This window comes from Eschrichtius robustus, chromosome 3 (genome assembly GCF_028021215.1).
Source record: "Eschrichtius robustus isolate mEscRob2 chromosome 3, mEscRob2.pri, whole genome shotgun sequence".
In the NCBI taxonomy this organism is placed as follows: Eukaryota; Metazoa; Chordata; class Mammalia; order Artiodactyla; family Eschrichtiidae; genus Eschrichtius; species Eschrichtius robustus.
The window spans coordinates 161,257,632-161,279,145 of NC_090826.1; the positions used below are offsets into that span (position 1 = coordinate 161,257,632).

The window sequence follows — 21,514 nt, forward strand, 5'->3', positions numbered from 1 at the left end:
CAGAGGAGCAATGGATTTTATTTTGACCTGTTGACATTTAAATAAGAACTTGATAGCACAGCTTCAGAACTATGGAACCAAAGGGTATAAAGGTAAATGTGTGAGTCATTTATATAAAGGATACTGTTGACACCAAGGAAGCAAGGTATAGCCCAGAAATTTAGTAGAAACTGAAAATAGAGTTAAGGTCAGAATTTTAGGGTATGACTGCACATAAGGACAGGAAAAAGAAGCAGAACAGGATATTAAGATAGAGTCCTAAAAGAAATACAAACAGAAAGAATACCTGAAGAATAAAGGAAAAGAAAGTTTCAGGAAGGAAATTAACATTTACCAGGCATAGGAATTAGGTCATATGTTACCTTTCAGGGAAGAGATGTCATACTTAGGTGGGCTAAGAAGAGAATATAAAGGTAGAAATGGTATGTGACTCTTTTAGAAAAAATAAATGAGATGAGCCAAGATATTATTGAAACAGAAGATTTTTGCTCAACATATTAATGCTCTCAAGAAAACTTCTGTCTGAAGAAATTTAGAGATACTATAAAGCTACAATTCATATGGAATAGGCATATAAATTAAAAGAAATATCAATGAAATCAGGCAGCCAGAAACAGGTTACTTTATAAAAATTTAGAATATGGTAAAGTTGATGACTATATATAAGGATATGAAGTATATGGGGAAAAAAATGACCATTTAATAAATGGTGTCACAATATTTGCTTAACTTTGGAGAAAAGTCAGGAGAGTGTCATTATTGAACACACAGGCATTCAGTAGATATTTCAAAGAAGTCAGAGTAAAAGCTAAACCATACATTAACAAAGCTAACAAACAAGACTGTAAAATATCATATTTGCAAATAACTGCTCTCCAGAACAAGATGTAACACTCTTTGAAGGAAGACAACAAAATCTAAACACTCAAGTAAAATCAAAGTATCTAGTATACAATCAACAATTACTAGACATGAGAAGATGCAGGAAAATATGACCCATCACCAACAAAAAAGTCAGCCATTAGACACAGACCTCAAAAATAACAGAGATGATGGAATTAATAGACAGTAACTTTAAAGCAGTATAGGAACATAAAGAAGAGATAATGGGAAATAGAAATAAATAGGATGTTTAAAGATGAAACATATAATACCTGAATAAAAATTTCACTAGATGGGATTAACAACAGATTAGACACTGCAAGAGAAAAGACAAATGAACAAGAAATCATAGCAGAATAAAACTATATAAATTGCACCTGAAAAAAAAAAAAAAATCTCAGCAACCTCTTGGACAGTGTCAAGGAGTCTAACATATGGATAACAGCAGATCCTGAAAGGGAGAGGGAGACATCTGCAAAATAATGCCTGAATTTTTCCAAACTAGGATAAAAAAGATAAATGCACAGATTAGGTATTTCATCAAAACTCAGTGAGATGAAAACTCACAAACATGCATGAATACTCAGAACATAACCAGTCAGATCACACTAAAATTGCTGAAAAACCGGTGACAGAAAATCTTTAAAAAATTCTGAAGGGAAAAAAAACCCAATACATACAGAAGAACAAATAGGAGAATTTCCCCAGACTTCTCCTCAGAAACTATATAAGTGAAAGGACAATGGAACGATACGTCCAAATTGCTGAAAGAAAAAAAGCACATCCTAAAATTTTGCATCCAGTGGAAATATCCATAAAGTATAAAGGTTAGAGACTTCTGTTTTGACCATGATATAGAATAAATAAAACAAGGATTTTCATACATTAAGCATTAGGCTTCAAGGTACAGTGACTCCAAAGAAAAGGGAAACAAGGTGGTAATTATGGTTGTTCCAGCTTGCTGCCTGGAGAGACCATCCAGAATGTAACACAGGGAAAGAAAACCGAAACAGAACCTGTGGAATCCCTGAAGTAAGGATAGAGAGTTCAGAGACTGGGGAGACCAAAGTATCTATAATTCATGAGGCAGAGAACCACAAAGAGGAGAGCTCCAGGGACCTGCAATGAACTGCCTCTGAGTCTTACTAATCAGCATATGTATATGAGGAAAATTCTGAGGCCAGGGAAAAGAGCCATTGGAAAGAATCAGGTGAAAAAAATCACAGGCTCATAGAGCTAAAAATACTTTTTGTTCTTACCAGGCAAAATGGAAAAACTTCTTAAGAAATGTGGCACCCACTAGAGTCCTTGAGGATACTGCCTCTATAGTGCAGCAGTATTAGTGTTAGAGCAAAGGACACACACATATGTCAAACTGATTTTTGCCAAAGGTGTCAAGGTCATTCAATGGGGCAAAGGATAGACTTTTCAACAATAGATTCTGGAATAACCAAATATCCACATGGGATAAAAAATGAACTTCAATCCTTAGCTTACAGCATACATAACAATAAAAAATATCATAAACCTAAATGTAATAGCACAATTATAAAAGTTATAAAAGGAAATATAGGAGAAAATATTTGTCATCCATGATAGACAAAGATTTCTTAGACAGTATTTTAAAAAAAACAAAGAAGACAAACTGATAAATTGGATTTCAAAATTTGAAACTTCTGTTACTCAGAAAATATCACTGAGACAATGAAAAGGCAAGGTACAGTCTGAGAGGAACTTTTTTTTTTTTTTTTTTCCTAAGAGGGAAGTTTATAGAAATACAATCTTACCTCGGGAAACAAGAAAAACTACTATTAAAATATATTGTAAGCTATAAGAATTAAGAGAATGTTGTACTGTTTCTTGACTATACAGAATAATTAATGGCTCTAAGTAGAAGTCCCAAAGTAGATTCGAATTTATGTTATAAAGGTAGCATTTCAAATCAATGTAGTAAACATGGCTTATTTTATAAATGGTACTGGGATATCTCGGCTACTATCTGAAAAAAATAAAGTATAATCTTTAGTGCATATTTTACATGAAAGAAACTTCAGATGCATCAAAAATTTAAATGCAATAATGGGAATACTAAAAGTAGTCGAAGTATACTGTGAGGAGATTTTGTATGACAGATTTTAATGGGGAGAGCCTTACTAAGTATGATAACAAAATCCAAACACAAATAAAGAGAAAGATCCACACATTTGTTCACAACAATAAAAAAGCTTCTGAACTGCCAACGGGGGTGGAGGGAGAGGGGAACAGGGGAGGTGAGAGGCACCCAGTAAACAAGATCAGAAGGCAAGTAACAAAATGGAAGTAAAATTTGTGAATAATGATACAGAGAAACAACGAATTGCCTTAATATATAGAGATCTCTTGTAAATCAATAAGAGAAAAGACCAGTAACCGGTAGGAAAATGAGCAAAAGAGAAAAACAGAATATTTCTGCAAAGTGAGAGGAACTATTGATAATACATACATTTGGCAAACTATTTGTAACCAGAATATATAAAGAACTCTTATAATTCAATAATAAGATAACCCAATCAATAAATAGACAAAATATTTGAACATACAGGTAAAAAAAATGTATGCAAATGGCCAATATGTGAAAATATATTTAATATCATTAGTCATCAGAAAAATGCAACTCAAAACCAACCGCAATAATATACTTCTATATACTCATTAGAATGACTACAATTAAAAAGACTGACCACACCAAGAGTTGGTGTGGATATGGAACAACTAGAATTCTTGTGGCATTGATACTGGGAATGCAAAATGACACAACTATTTTGGAAAACAGTTTTGGAATTTTTCAAAATGTAAACATATGCTTATTATAAACTCAACAATTATACTCCCCAGTATTTAGCCAAGAAAAAAGAAAACTTGTACATGTATGTGCATATCAGCTTTATTCATAGTAGGCGATGACTGGAAACAATCCAAATGTACACCAAACGCAGGACAGATTAAAAAACATTGATATAGCATGCTCATGACTCAGCAATGAAGGAACAAACTACTGAGACACGGATAATCTCAAAAACGTTAGGCTGAGCAAAAGAAATAGAAACAGACATAAAAGAGTACATATTGTATGATTCCATTTCTGTGAAATTTTAGAAAAGGTAAATCAAATCTTTAGTGTCAGAAAGCAGATCAGTAGTTGCCTAGGGCCAGGTATAGGAGCAGGAGATGACAGAATGAGACAGGGAAGACTGACTGCAAAGAGGCATAGCAGAACTTTTTGTGGCAGTGGAAATGTTCTGCACCTTTTTGTAATGGGGACTACATGCATAGATGTTTGTCAAAAGTCATATAAGTTATGTATACTTAAAGTGAGTACATTTTATTGTATGTAGCTTATACTTAAGTAAAGTTGGTTAAGTAATGGAAACAATCTAAACGTTCAAAAATATAGTAAGGATTTAATAAATTACATCTGCATAATTAATTACTAGGCAACTAATATGTATTTTACAATACTAAATAAAATGGAAATTATGGGTACAGTATAAACACAGGAAAATACATTAATATGGTAATAGTGATCATTGCTGGATGGTAAGATTTAGAGTATTTTTTTTCTGTTTTATACCTTGAACATTACCTGTAATAATTTGTTTAATATCCATTTCCCAGAGCACTATACTTTCCTTAAATGTGAGACCATCTGTCTTCCTCATGACACGTACTAAGTACATAGCATAGTGACTAGCTTGTAGCACGCAGTCAATAAATAAGTATTTTATCAATTGAACTGAAATAACTTTTTGATGTTTTCTGCAATATACATGTACTGTTGTTACTTTCATAATGGGAGAAATTTTATAAAGGTTTTAAGTAAACATACTGTTGATGATTTTACTGATTCAGGGTTCTAACAATTTTTTTTTTTTTCTTGGCAGAGGCACAGGAGAAAGAGGAAGACTGCACAAGTGCTCTATAGCTTTGCATCCTCAGCACCAAGCTTAGCATGTAGCACATATTAGGTACTTAATAAATACGTACTGCAAAGAAAAAAGTTAAATTAAAAAATATGTTCCAAAGAATTATTTATAAGGAAAATAAGGCTTAAAGTTTTGAAGGTAAAGTATTTTTATTAGAAACATTAAAAAATCACATACAATAACTAAATAATCTTGCTTTTGTTAAAAAAATGAATTTTTTGCTCCTCAAAGCAAGGAATATACCTTTAGAAATTTAAGTTCCTTTAGCGACGACTACATGTTTGTGTGTGTGTGTGTTGTGCTTAGCAATGCTGTGGGAATATAGTAATGTAAATATTAATAGATTGCCTTAATGATCTAAATATACAAGTTTATATTTCATTACAAACCCGGAATATTTACCTTTAAAATAAATTGTTATATTTTGAAAAATATGCAACAAACTTTTTAAAAAAATAAAGATCTAGACTTAAACAACATCCTGAGAACTATCACTGCAATCTAAGACTTTAAATTCAATTACATTTTTTTCTTGCAAATACTGTCTATACAGACTTTAGTCACTCCTTTGTAATAGCAAAATATCAGTTAACAGAGAATAACAAAATATGCTCAATATGGGTCAATAATTACAATGATTACATTCATTATCATAATATTGATTGAGCTTGGAACCTGAGTAACCTAAAGACAACTAATTAATTAAGCAATGAGACATGGTAGTCTGTGCAATAATGCTGATTAACACATCCCTTAGGTTTACAAAAAGACCTAAGATGAAAAGAATGTCTCTAGGTCACATACAAGAAAACTAGTCAACAATACTGTCTTAGTCCATTTGGGATGTTATAACAGATTACCACAGACTGGGTGGATTATAAACTACAGAAATTTATTTCCCACAATTCTGGAGGCTGGGAAGTCCAAGATCAATGCACTTGCAGATCGGGTACCTGCTTCCTGGTTCACAGACAGCTGTCTTTTCACAGTGTCCTCACAATGGGGAAGGAGCAACTGAACTCTCTGAGGTGTTCCTTATAAGGGCACTAATCCTATTCAGGAGGGCTCCACCTTCATGACCTAATCACTAGAAAGGCCCCACCTTCCAAATGCCATCACACTAGGGATTAGGTTTCCACATATGAGTTTAGGGGGGACATAAAGATTCAGTCTGTAGCAAATACTATACTACACAGTTGGAATGGTATCAGTTATACAATAAAACATTTAAACATGTACTTTTATAGGATCAAATAAAAGTACACTTACATTTAATAGGTAATTCATATTGATTGTTTTCTAGATCATGTCTATCCTCTTCTCAAGCTGAACTCAGTTTCTATGCATTTCACACAGAAAAATTAATGTAAAGTAATATAAATTTACATTTAGTTTTTGAAGAAAGTTTCTTCCAGAAAGGATAGTGATAAAATGCCATATTTTAATAAATAGTCCAAAATTACATTTCTTAAAATACAAATTAAACCCTTAGGATGATTCAGGAGAATTGAAAGGGATCTAAGGTCAGATGGCTGGACTCTGAAACAGTTGTTTGGTTATAAATTTCCAGCTAAATACCTCAAGCCCTATTTCTCTATTTCTTGCCCTCTTCTTACAAGTCTGAAAATGTAAAAAGAATTCTCGATCTAACTAGGTGCCTGATACCAGAAAAAGTAGCCTGTAAGCTGGCAATTTTTTTTTTAACATCTTTATTGGAGTAAAATTGCTTTACATTGGTGTGTTAGTTTCTGCTTTATAACAAAGTGAATCAGCTATACATATACATATATCCACATATCTCCTCCCTCTTGCATCTCCCTCCCACCCTCCCAATCCCACCCCTCTACGTGGTCACAAAGCACCGAGCTGATCTCCCTGTGCTATGTAGCTGCTTCCCACTAGCTATCTAATTTTTAAATAATTAATGCAAGGCATGAAAAGTTAAGGAAATTTTCTGGGATCAAAAGTCACCTAATGAAAATACTTTATAATATGGTAAGTACAAAAATAGCTCCTTAAAATTTTTTTAAATTCCCAATCTATTCCCATAATTAAAATAATTTACATTAAAGTATTTTATTACGACTCTACTAACAAGATTAAAAAAGAGATTGCTCAGTTCTACCACATTAAATATTAATAGATTTTTCATTTGGAGAATAAAATATACTTTTAAAAGAGTAAAAATTCTCAAGGTAATTATTTTAAAATATTTAAATCTATTAGGATATAATGTGAAATATTTGGGCTATTTATGAAATATATCCAATACCAACACAATAAAAATAATAAACACTACAATTTTTGAGCATTAAGATATTACATTCTAACAACAATCACAAAAGCTACAAAATGCTATCTCCATATTATAGATGATTAAATATAATAACTATGTTATTATTACTATCACAATAGGCACTATTTTTGAGTACTGCTACTTGTTTGGCACTATACTAAGTAAGTTACATGCATTATATTATTTAATCCTCAAAACAACGTTATAAAATAGGTACAATTATTATCTCTATCATACAGATGAGAAAACTAAGATTTAGGCATGTTACGAAGCTTGCCTAGCATCACATAGCTCTTAAGCGGTAGAGCTGAGATTCAAACTTAGGTCTCTGGTCTCTAGAGCATATCTATTTATTATTCTAAGTACAGTTTCTATTAACTTGAGACAATAAATGTATAAATTATTCAATTAAGAAGAAATTTCATTCATAAGTCTCCTTTATAATTGCATAATATGAACTGCATGAGAGAAGGAACCTTGTAGAGTATAGTTGCCTTCTCAGGGTCTAGAACTAGACAGGAATTCAACAATATTAGGCAAATAAATTTTAAAAATTAGATGAAATAAATTCCTGGAAACACACAACCAAAGCTCACTCAAGAAGAAACAGATAAAATGCATGCCTCCATAAATATATTTTTAAAATTTCACTTCATTGTTAAAAACCTTCCTACAAAGAAAACTCTTGGTCTCAAAATTTCACTGGTGAATTCTACCAGAAAATAGAAGAAGCAATGCTGCCTGACTCATTTTAAGAGGTTAGCATTACCCTGAATCCAAACCCAGAGACATTGCTCGGGGTAGGGAAGAGAAAGGACCCTACAGAATGATATTCCTAGCGAACAAAGATTTAAAATTCTTACCAAAATTTTAGCAAACTGGGTTCAACAACATACCAAAAGGATAATACATCATAACTAAGTGGGATTTATCTAAGAAATGCAATGTTGGTCTAACATTAAAAAAACCAAACAATGAAATTCAAGATATCAACAGAATAAAGAAGAAAAACCACATGATCATCCCAACAGATACAAAAAAATAATTTGACAAAATTTTACATCCTATCATGATTTAAAAAAAAAAAAAAAGCTTAGCAAAATGGGAACAGAAAGGAACTTCTTCAACTTGTTAAAGGGTATCTATGAAAAACCTACAGCTAACATTCTTAATGGTGAAAAGTACAAATGCTTTTGCCCTAAGATCCGGTATAAGGCAAGGATGTCTGCTCTTAACGTTGCTATTTAACATTGTTCTGAAGGTCTTAGCTTAATAAGGCAAGAAAAGAGAAAATCCACTGAGACTGAAAAAGAGGAAGTAAAACTGTCTTTGCTCCCACATGATGTGATCATCTACAAAGAGAATCTCAACATACTTAAGAACAAACAAACAAATAGGCAAACTGAGCAAGGATGCAGGATTCAAGGCTAATAAGTAAATATGAACTGCATTTCTATATGCAAACAATTCAGATTTGAAACTTTAAACAAATCATTTATAATACAAAAAAATAAGATAAATAAGGATAAATTTAACAAAAAATGTTCAAGACCTGTACACTAAAAACTACATGATATTGTCTAAAGAATTAAAGAAGATCTAAATAATTGGAAAAATATACCATGTTCATGGATCAGAAGACAATATTGTTAACATGTCAATTCTTCCCAAATTGATCAACAGATTACACTATCAATTAAAGTCCAGTAGACCTTCATGTAGAAATCAACAACCTTATTCTATAATTTACATGAAAATATTAGGGTTGCCAAGACACTTTTTAAAAAGAAGAGCAAAATTGGAAGACTTGAACTGCCTCACTTCAGTACTTACTCTAAAGCAAAAGTATTAAAGACAGTGAGGTATAAGTATAAGGATGGATGGACATAGATCAATACACAGAGTCCAGTCCAGAAACATCCCACACATATATATGGTCAATTGATTTTTGACAAAGGTGTCAGAGTAATTCAATGTGAAAAAAATATTCTTTTCAACAAATATGCTGGAAAAATTTAATATCCAGTTGCAAAAAAAATGAACCTTGACTCAAGCAATATAAACAAAAATTAACTTGAAATGGGTTGTAGACCTAAATATAAGTCCAAAAAACTATTAACACTTCTAGAAGAAAACATAGGAGAAAATCTTAACAAACTTGCGTTAGGAAAAGATGTTTTAAATTAAACCCAAAATGCATAAACCACAAAAGAAAAACACTTATAAACTGTATTTCCTCTAATTTAAAAGTTTTGTCCTTAAAAAGACACTTGTAAGAAAGCACATCAGTGGTTGCGACGACAGGAGGTGATGGTAGGAACTGACTGTAAAGGGGCGTGAGAGACTTGTTTGGGTGATAGAACTGTTCTATATCATGACTGTGGTGATGGCAAACTACACATTTGTCAAAACTCACTAAGTTGTACACTTAAAAGTGGTGAAGTTTACTGAATGTAAATTACTTACGAACAAGATGACTTTTAAAAAATGGATTTAAACAAAAATATACACAGGAAAAAAATTCCCCGCTAAAAAATGAAAAAGCAGAACACAGACTGGGAGAAAATATTTGCAAAACATATATGATAAATTACTTGTATCTAGAATATAAAAATAAGTCTGATTACTCAATATTAAGAAGGCAAACAACCCAATCAAAACATGGACCAAAGATTTTAACAGATACTTCAGTAAAGAAGACACAACATGGCAAATCAGCACAGGAAAACATGTTCAATATCATTAATCATTCAGGAAATTCAAGCTAAAACTATAAGATACACATCAACTAGAAGGGGTAAAATTAAGAAAGACTAACCATGCCAAGTGTGGTGATGATGATAAGTAACATCCTAGAAATGCAAAATGGTACAAGTTGGCAGTTTCTTATGAGTTGAACATACCAAATAACACAGAAATTGTATTCCTAGATATTTACCCAAGATAATTGAAACTATATATCCACACAAAGGTTTGTACTGGATTATTCACAAGAAATTTTTTCATAATAGCTCCAAACTGCAAGAAAACCAAATGTCTATCTACTAGAGATTATATAAACACATTGTAATACATCCATATAATAAAGCCATAAAAAGAAATAAGCTACTGATATATGCAACGATATTGACGAATATTAAAAGTATCATGTTAAGACGCAGAACACAAATGACTATATACTGTGTTTTGGGATTAGAGTTTTTAATATTTAAATATTGTTTTGTTACATTTCCTGTTTTGTTTTGCTTTTTTTCTTCAGGGTCTCAAATTACACATATATTGTGCCTTTTGTTTTCACTTTCTTGAAATGCTCACTCTGGGGTAATCCAACCTTTATGCAAGAAGTTTGACTACCCTGAAATTGCCATCCTGTGCCATAATCACATGGAGAGAAATTGTGAAAACAGATAAATGCCTGGGCAGCTCCTGTACTTCCAGTCACTTCATATAATATTCTAGATATAAAAGTAAGCACCTTAGATGTTGAGGCTAGTCAAGTCTTTGGATTATTACTTTAGATGCAGAGATATATTGGCTAAATGAATTTTGGGAAACTAGCCTTGAAATATTATAAAAGTATATACTAAAAACATTCCCAAATTTATTTTGACTATTTATTTTGACTAATTTATTGTGACTATTACAATGCATCCTTCTTGTCTTGAGACTTTTTGAAAAAGCTTTGGGTGAAAACAATAGAATTCTGATAAAACCTATGTAATATATTAATAACTAAAGTAGTAAAGAAGTTAGCTTGTCAGACTCTTGACAACAGATATTCATATATCTATAAATTTAGTAAAATTTAAAAAATCATCACTATTAATATGAAATGATACTTTTAATTTAAAAATCACCCAAGTCACACCTCCACAAATTAGTAAGTAGAACTAAAATGCTGACTGCCGGCACTTCTGTCTCATGTGAATTTAAAATGAGATAATTGAAGACAAAATGCCAGCCAGATAATGAGAATCTGAAATAAGTATGAGAGGATCTCAAGATTGGCATGAAACTGGAAGTCATATGCAAAAAGAAAATGAATTTTATCAAAGGGCTTACTATAGAGTGTACAATGAGCTAAAATGTGGACAAGAATAGTAAATAACGGCAAGTGTTAGGTTCAGTTGTACCCACATAAAGAATATAGAAGAATGTGAAAAATTTATCAGATGAGTAACATTTCTTTGTAATGATTTTTCTTTCCCCACTAATGAATCTCTTAACCTCCAGGAGATTTCAGCCTGGAGAGGGATTTATAGAGGTTTGGTTTACAGGTCTGAAAGAAATAAGGCTATGAGTAAGCTTTTTGGGAAAGAGTCCTAAGTAGAGACATTCTAAATCAAACTAAACACCTTAGTCAGTTTTCATTTTACTTTTTCTCCCCACAATATTTTTCTGCTTCTCATATGAATTTGATAATACTTAAGCTACAAAAAGAGAGTGGCTTGGATATGTCAGCAGCAGTGTGATTGGTCACATTATTAGAGTACTTTTATAATCTCCAGATGCTGATTTACTGTCCACCAAAGGTTGCACTGAACTTTCATAACCTTGTTCTACTGAGCTCCAAACCAACCCTTGTATATTCTATACTATAGCCAAGGTACATACCTTGCATCATGCCAGAAAAAAAGAAGAATCCATGGTACTCTGCTTAGGGACTAGTAGTAGATGTCAAATCCAATGAATTCAGTTGCTATCTTTCAGTTGTATATCTTTACTATACTCTTACACTTAATATACTTTCCTTAACTTTTAAGGCTTCTCTTGTCTGGTTCCTTCTATCCAGGATCCTCCTTAGGCTTCTCTCATCACCAACATGTCTGATGTTGGTATCTTCAGGCACCATTCTTAGCCATTTATTTTTCTAACTACACACTATTCTCACACCGGACATTTCTTCCCTTCCTTCGTTTCAGCATTGCTGCTGAAGTCTATTTGTATCTCTGACCTGACTCTCCCACTTCCTTCAGATCCCCACGAGGTAACTCACATACCAACTGAATATGTGATCAGTTGATCACCAACTCAGAACTCATTCCTTTTACTATGTTTCCTGATTTTACAAACAGCCCAGTATCCACACAATTCCCCAAGCAGCAAATAGGAAACTGTGTGATGTTTCCCTTTCTCTCCATTTAGTCATTAAATCCTGGAAATTCTAGTACCTAAACACCATTCAGAATTCGATTCCTTCTCACTAATACTGGCTCAGTTAACAACCTTATCATTTTTATGATCGGATTACCAAAACCTTCCAACTTCAGTAGCTTCTAAGTACTTTCCCTGTATCCAATTTTTTCTTTTCCAATACAAGCCTCATACCACTACCAAAGTCTTCTTTCTAAAACATTTCATACAGAAGTCCTTCCATGATGCTTCACTGCCTTCAGCATAAAATCTAAATTACTTGGGAGAGATCTGTCCTAACATGACCCTACCTACCTGGTTAGATTCTTCTGGCTTTTCTCTGCAGGACTCTATGCATCATCCATACTGTGCTACATCTGGGGAGATGGGGGAGAGCTTGCATGAGCTCCATCACACTCTAAACATTCTATTTTCTCTGTGTAGGAATGCTCTCCCTCTCATCCTTATTTATGTAACTTACAGTTACATTCAAGACTTAGCTTAGCAACTACTTTAAGAAGTGTTTCCTACCCTGGCATTCTCCCCCTTCCTCCTCTCTCTTCCTTTTGGATTGATTCAAATAGGCATTCTCTGTATCCCACAGCAACCAGTGTTTTCATAGCAATAATGACACTGCATATGTATATTTTCTTGTCTGTCTCTCCAATTAGATACTCATCTTCTAAAGTAAAGCACCATATTTTCCTTATTTCTACATCCTCTGAGGTCCAACTCATAGTAGTTACTCTCTAAATATTTAATAGGCAAATAGACTATAATGGAGTGGGTTCTAAAGTTAACACGTAGATTATGAGGTATAACCAAAATCATCCTTGGAAATTCCTTAGGAAGGTACTACACTGAAGACCAATATACTGTCTCAATATAGTTAAGCTCAGCACAGTTTTCCCTCTAGCATTGAAATAATATAGTTTCTTTAGATGAACACCTCTACTTACAATGCACTTAATGACAATGTTTTATAAAAACTATGTATTTTTAAGCACTAGAATTTATATCCCATGAAACTCTAAGGATGGCAAGTAGAAACTGACATGGAATAAAAGAATAGCAAATTTCTCTCTCATCTTGAGGTCACTCTGAATATACTCAGCAAGTGGAATGGCAGAATCACCATTTCCTTCTTTCCTTCCCTTCCACTCTCCTTCCTCCCCTCCTTCTCTCCCTCCTTCCCTCCTTCCTTCCTATCTATCTATGTTATCTCTTGCTGAGCCTATTTCTCTGAATTCATATAAATTAAATAAAATTATATGACTCCATTGTACTGATACGCCTATAAGCAGCCACTGTTGATTTTTCACAACCAGTAATTCTCTCATAATCTACTTCCACCAAGATTATGTAGTGCTTTAAACAATATTGGCAAATATAGGGATAATAACAAGCATGGCCATGAGCATGCTAAACTCTTGTGCAGTCTATCAGGCTGAAAGAAGTCCAGATAGTCACAAAAATGTGAAGAAAGTATAAGAAAAGAAATGTCTCAGCTGTTGATCTTATGTTTCAAAATAAACATTCCAGAACATAGGCTAAAAGAATACTATTGCTAATTAAAAATCAACAGACAATAAATATGAATTGAGTTAAAACTTAGCTAGTTATAATTAACTTCAATGGGTCCATTAAAGAAGCCTATCTCAGGGCAAACACTGGATAGAAAGAGATTTGAGGATGCTGCCATTTGGGTGAGTACTATCGATTTACCAGAGCTTACTTTTCAACAGGCTAGTATTCTCTGCTCAAGTTTCCTAGATACCACACAGACATTCCACATTTGGGAAACTCATGGTGTATCAATAAGTGTTGGTATGGAATGTTTGTATGAATTTGTAGATTTCTGTACTTTACTTCTCTCTACTTCAATCTTATTTCCAAAACGTAAGTTCTACGTTTAGTAGTTTTTCTACAGCAATTGAGTTTTCTGCATTTCTAGGAAGCATCCCTGAGCGGAATAATGGCATGGTGAACCTAAAGCAAAACCAAAATAAAATAAGTCACCATAAGCATATACTGAATATAGATTTCCTTCTCAGATAAATTTAATAGGTGAAATAATCCCATCGCTAAAGAAAACCATCTGGCTAGTCTGAAAATCTGCTTTTGTGTAAAAAAAAATTTTTTTTAACAGTCATCAATTGATTAATCGCCAAAGTACTCTAGGTTTAGAATAAAAGTGCAGGTGCCACCTAGCTCCCTCTACTAAGCTTCTAAGCAGCTTCCCTTCATCCCACCATCCAAAATTCTTCTTTCTTTCCTGTGAAGTCCCATGGTCCTTAATCTATGCTTCTGATACAAGTGATAATTATCACTTTTCACTTAGTATAAATTTTGTACCTAATCTTCCCCACTAGATCATAAACTCTTTGAGGGTAAAAGTTATGTTTAATTCAGATTTGTATGCCCCACAGTATCTACCAGCGTGCCCTGCTCATACTCAATAAATATGTACTTTATAAATACACTCAAAGATACTTCCTCCTGAAAAAACATTTTCAGCTTTTTTTCTAAAGTAAACTATGTACCATATTACTTTCTATTTTTCTTCCTATTTCTCAGCAGTTCCTAGTTTACCACTTTTGCTAACTTCTTTTATCCCTGTTCCCTGAGGGAATCTGTTCATCTATTCACTTATTTACTCACTCAAAACATCCAATAAATATTTGAAGGTGCCAGGGTTATACCAGTAAGTCCCTTAGGGAGCTCTGAGTCTAGTAGGAAAGATAGACAAATAAATACGTAATTATAAAACAATGTGCTAATTTTTGTAATAGATGCAAACACATGATACTGTCTAAGAGTACTTCTGCAATTTAAGAGTGCTTCTCCAAGTTTTTGCCTGCAGTTTATCATTTTCCTACATAATATTCTCTCCCCTGGTCATCCATCCCTCCATCCATCTGCCTGCCTATCTTCCTTCCTTCAATTTTAATACACAAAATACAAAAGCTGCACAAGAATAAGTGAAAAATAAGTCGTCCTCCCATCTTTTCCCCAGTGACTCAGTTTGCCTCCCAAAGGTAAGCAATAATGTCCCAGTACATAATTCCAGAGATATTCAATGTATACACAGACATATATACACATATATATGGTCTTACTTTAACACAATAGTAGCATACTTTATATTCTGTCTGCACCTTGTTTTTCTTATTTCATAACATATCTTAGAAATTGCATTGTCTCAGCCCATATTGGGTTACCTCATTCTTTTTAATGGATATAAAGTATTTCTCTGCATGGATGTAACACTGATTAAGCAGTCTCCTTACTGAATGCTCATTTAAGGTACTACGATAGTGCAATGAATATATTTATCCATATATTATTCTGTGGTATATTTGTGAGTATGTTTGTAGGATAAATTCCTGGAAATGAAATTGCTGGGTCCCAGAATACGTGCTTTTTTAATTTTGATAGATACTAACATAAAAGTTTCACCAATTTCATTTCCCACAAAATAGGAAATATCCACTTCCATAACTTAAATTACAATCTTTATGGGAATGGCTCCCAAATCTGCATCCATATTCTGACCCTTTATTTATTCTCTGTGATATCTCCACATATGTTTTTCTTAGAACCTTAGGAAAAAGCTTTTCAAACCCAAATTTATAATTTTACCCTTAACACATTCTTCATAAACTCACTGTACATATTAATTTTCCTGATCCCAACCAAAAGTCACTTTTGATATGTCTTTTTTTTTAAATAAATTTATTAATTTTATTTATTTATTTTTGGCTGTGTTGGGTCTTTGCTGCTGCACGTGGGCTTTCTCTAGTTGCGGTGAGCCAGGGCTACTCTTCGTTGCGGTGCACATGCTTCTTATTGTGGTGGCTTCTCTTGTTGCAGAGCATGGGCTCTAGGCGCGTAAGCTTCAACAGTTGTGGCACGAGGGCTCAGCAGTTGTCACTCGCGGGCTCTAGAGCGCAGGCTCAGTAGTTGTGGTGCACGGGCTTAGTTGCTCTGTGGCATGTGGGACTTTCCCAGAACAGGGTTTGAATCCGTGTTCCCTACGTTGGCAGGCGGATTCTTAACCACTGCACCAGCAGAGAAGTCCCATGCCTGGGCTATTATAATCTAACTACTCAACTTCTTCCTCTGTGCTTGCCTACCAGTGATTCTGCTCATATCATCCTCTCCACCTGAAATATCCTCTCAAATCAGTTCCCCTGATGAAATCTCATTAAGCCTACCCTAAATACTAGATCATCCTTAACACATTTTCTTTTATGAATTTATTAACACTTAGGTCTTTCACTATATAATAATACACTTATAAGATAAATTAAAAGCTCTTTCACTATATATTCTAATTTATAATACAGTTATAAGATAAACTATAAATTCTTAACACATTTGGATAAACTCACACTGCCAAGGCACTCAAAATGTGTTTACCAAATGAATGAATGAATTTTTTGCAATGGACTAATTCCTATAAGTCAGATAATTCTATAGGGGAAAATATTGTATAAGGGATATTTTCTTCTTCCTTCCTTCCCTCCTTCCTTCTTTCCTTCCTCCCTCCCTCCCTCTCTCCCTCTCTTTCCCTCCCTTCTTTGTTTCTTTCTTTTCCTCCCTCCCTCCCCCTCTCTTTTCTTCGATTCCTCCTTCCCTCTCTTCCTTCCCTCCTTTCGGATAATAAGACTATTTTAAGGTCTGTGAGATACAAGCCCCTATTTAATAATTAAATTTATTTCAGAACACTCACAATGTGAAATATTTCCAGTTAACTAGTGCAGTTAATTACATTTTCCCCTCTCATTGATTTTGATCAAATATAGGGAGAAGAAAGGATAAAAAATAAAGCAATAGGTGAAGTATACTACTAAAATGATTGAATTTCCCTTCAAAACTATAAAATTCCTTAAAAATCCCTTTAATACAGTCAAAGTTACTCTAACTACTGTGTAGAAGAAGACAGAACTCAACCACAATGTGCCTATGGCCTATTGTTAAATTGAGTTTAAAATGCGTAAAATCATTTTTTATAAGTTTCACAAATCTTGAGGAAGAACTATGTAAAGCATCATAAACCCTCTATTGCTGGTTTTCAAAATTAAAAACCATGATTTTAAAAATCATATCTGTAGTAAAATGTTTTTACATTTAAAAAATTTAGAAAAAAGTATGATTAAACTTTCCTATACATAAAAGTCATTGTAAAAAATAAATGATCCTTATATTTCATTAGAAAATTATTCAGCTCCCATTTACTAAAATAGTAGAAAGAGCTATACAAATCCCTATCAAGAAGTAGAGAACTACTACATTATAACTTGTATTATAAATAAGTTTTAAAAAATAACAATACTACCATGCAAATGCAAGTGCTGGTTATACTTCTTGACTCACCTCTCCCCCATTAACATATTCCATCACAAAACACAAACGGTCTTTTGTCTGGAAGGAATATTTCAAGGACTTGAAATGAAAAAGAAAAAATGTTACATTATAATCCTACATTCTTACAACGGTATCAAAAATAGAATACTTAGAAACAGTAAGCATGATTGATAAAATGAATTGTTCTTGTTCCTTAAGAGTGTATTTATTCCCTTAAGAATGCTTAAGTAAAAGTTTATGAGAAATATAAAACAAATTTTGTGAAGATCAGCAATGAGTGTTATTTGGGGAAAAATTAGAATTATGATTTTTACTAAAAATAAACTTAGTAATTGTTATGAGCACTTCTCAATCTACCATGTCATCTACTTGAAACTGTATTGGTCCCCAAAGTTCTTATCCATGAGACCTTAAAAGTAAGGCCTACAAATTACTTCAGGGAAAGTCTTAGGAGTACAGTTACAGTAGTTATACTTGGGTTTCTAATAGAGTTTCAGTATCACTTCTTGCATAGAGGTCGCATAACATGACCCAATCCAATAGAGCTGTTTCAGATAATTTTATAGGTTATAAAGATATCAAAACTTTAGAGCCAACTATCTTAATACACTGAACAATAAACACACAACAATGTAATAAAGTAAGTCTACGTATCTGGTGATACCTCTGAAAAAACCTACTAAATAATCCTAAATCTTTAAAAGTTTCTCCTTTTGAAAGTCTGTTCTTTTTAATCTTAATACTCTTCATTGGAACCAGGAACATACAGAAACTTTGCAAATTATGCCTCTATTACAAGCAATCTAAACGGGACTAAAAAAAAAAATCAGTTTGTTTCAAAATAACTAAGTTATATGTATTTAAGTCACAGTTTATACTTTATCTAATGAAGAAAATGTACCATGACTTATCCTATTTTTAACTTAAATGCTATCTTTAAATTTAAATTTATTTTTAAATGTATTTGCTCTATTTTTTTAAGGCAGTGAAAGTTATGGGAAGAAATAAAAATCTCAAAAAACTCATGGGTATATAACAAGAGGACTACAAATGCATGCATATTGTAAACTTAATCCATACATTCTAATAATTTCCCCAAAACTGACTTATCCACAAAGAAAATGTCATACCTAAATAAATGTTATTTAAAATGTTATTTTTTATAGCTTAGTTGCTATAATAAAACTCCCTTAAATATAAGATGTTATGATTATAACATCTTTCCTCTAGGCACTTACTGTTAAAAAGGGATGTCTAGTGTTCTTTAATACTCTGCTTTCAGTTAAAGTGTGTGCCACTTCATCCTACAAAAGAAAAAGGTAAACCTTTAATATATGTTCTGAGCACAAATAATATAAAAATTTTGCTATTTCTCTAAGACCAGAAGAGATAAACACAGACACAGAAAAAGATTTTAAAACACATGCTCCCTTTATTGCTAAGCTTCTCTTCCATCAAAAAAAAAAAAAATCAAATCAAATTAGTGATTTAAATCAGATGGCTATAATGTATAAACTCATATAAATTCAGTCATACTTAAAGTACAGCAATAATGATATAATAATCAGCAAAAATTATTAGGGACACAGAAAATGAAATAGTAAGCCTTTCCCCTTGAAGAGAATGCCTTATAAGTTAACAGCTAGGCATGGAGTAGTTAATATTTCCATGTTTGTATTACATTGTATTCAGGGGGATTTAAAGGATATATTTCATTAAAGATCATAGAATTTGTAAGTCTTCCACCTAAAAGAAAAATCAGTTATTGAAAAGGGGGACACAGTACCTGTATAAGATTTAATTCTGAATTATACATTTTAGAAATAAAAACAGAGTATAAAAGCTGTATATTTTTGCTTGTGGCTTTTTAGCATGCTTCTTTTTTTTTTTTAAAAAAAGGTCACAGCCTATTCTAGGTGACACTTTTTAAATCTGGATATATTTCAAACCAAAAATACACTAAGAGTGTATTTCCCCAATCTTGTACATAAATTTCATCTTGACATCAAAAGTGAACTAGGAAAGATTTCCTCAACATATGGAGAACTGGAAAAATGTTTCATATTTTAAAAATAACACTATCTTAAAGAATGAAAGGAAAGGAAGACAACTGCTGAAACTAACACAGCATCTCTGGTCTCTGCTGCTGCCAAGATCCTGAACAAGGCCCTTACTGGATCAATTTCTTAATATTGCTGGCAAATCACAGTTAGGTTACAAGTAAGACAAGGGAACTTTAGGACACTCCATTATATTTATTATTTTTATAAAAGCATCTGACATAGTTAGACTTAGCAGATAAATGAGCAATAGACTGATCAAAGATGCTAAAATCCAAAAGCCATTCCAAGAGGGTGAGACCAATTCTGTCTGAACAGAAAGTAAAGTGTAATGACATAGTATTTAAAACCAGTGAAATAAAGTATGGGTAAGAAAGCATTCCAGTCTTATTTGTTTAATAAGAACCAGGCTTAAGTGCTCAAACAGTATGAAAGCCCCTGTCATATCATACTATAACTTCTAAATTAATTAGAGTAATACCAAACATCTTAATACAAAATAAATAAGAAGCAGAAATGACACCATAACTAATTTCTGTGCCCACAGTGCCTAGCATAATGATTAGCATACAGTAGGTACTTATTAAGTGTTTGTTGAACTTAGCTGTTTATCATAGGAATGAATTCCAAGATGTCAAATGTGTGGGACTTCACTCATTCAATCATTTATTCGTTCAATAGATATGAAACAAATATATTCTGGGTATTGTTCTACCCACTGAAGACAGGGCAACTGAACAACACAGACCAAAGCCCTGCCCTCATGGAGTTTTCATTCCAGTTAGTCAGATGGTGGTCAGCATTAATGGAAAAAACAAAGAAGAGAAGGGGATACTGCAGTTTATGAGAATCATATAATGAATGTAAAATACAAGATTAAGGATTATATAAGTGGCTATTTTGAGATATAGAACCGAATTCAATGATTAAAAAACAAAATCCTCGATATGCATTTACTTAATGTTAAGACAGTGCAAGTATAAAGTGGTTTAAAAAAAAGACATGATTCTTTTGCTCATGGAGTTCACATGCTAGTGGAGAAGACATAACAAATTGGTAAATATCCAATTTAAGAAATAATTACGAATTCTGATAAGTGATCTGATTTTCTTAAGGGAAAATTGGGGTATCTACTATAGTAAATGGGATAATGAAGGAAAATCAATGTTACTGGAAGATCATAGGTTGGGTCATGTGATGGTGTAGGAGATGGAGAATCAGAGGCACACAGCTGATTTCCGTTTTTAAGTTTGCTCAGCCTCCTCTGAGAAGGACAGCAAAAACAGGAGGGGTCAATCAGGAGACAACTGCAGTACAAGAGTGAAATGAGGATGGCTTGGATGACCGGAACAGCAGGAACAAGAAAAAATGTTTGAAGTATTTTTGAGATATAAAATTAATAGTAAAAAACTAATAGCTATATGCTTCCAACAATAGAGTAAAGCAGAAGAAATATTTCTTTATACGCAGTCAGAAAGAGATTTACAGAAGACAAAACATTTACCTGTTATATTTCAGGATTTTAAGTGATTTGAGGCAGTAAACTAGGAAAAGACTTAAAGAAAGGTAAGTATGAAACCAGAAAAGATATTCTAGTACTTCAGAAAATATTTCTGGCAGATATTTCATTCTATTTTGTTGAAACAAACTCATTATATGTAACAGTTGTTTTTCTAAATCACTTAGTAAGTTTCATGAAAGATTATATTTTTTCTAAATTCTATGATCTGCCTAATCACATTAAAGGAGCCAAGTAAAGATGTAGGTAGGCAAAAGCTAAAACAATATTTCTTTGTTGTAAGAATGAAACC

The 21,514-nt window shown here is 32.8% G+C and overlaps 1 protein-coding gene across 3 annotated transcripts in view; it reads right to left on the minus strand.

Annotated features, from left to right (window-relative positions):
- The window catches only part of AKT3 (AKT serine/threonine kinase 3), a 379,319-nt gene that overhangs the window by 112,497 nt on the left and 245,308 nt on the right, over window positions 1–21,514 (minus strand). For all 3 annotated transcript variants that reach the window (XM_068541689.1, XM_068541691.1, XM_068541690.1), the window contains 2 exons: window positions 18,882–18,947; window positions 17,653–17,721 (listed from right to left, as the gene is read on the minus strand). In XM_068541689.1, coding sequence (XP_068397790.1) covers window positions 17,653–17,721; window positions 18,882–18,947 — 135 coding nt within the window. The remainder of the gene's footprint in view (window positions 1–17,652; window positions 17,722–18,881; window positions 18,948–21,514) is intronic.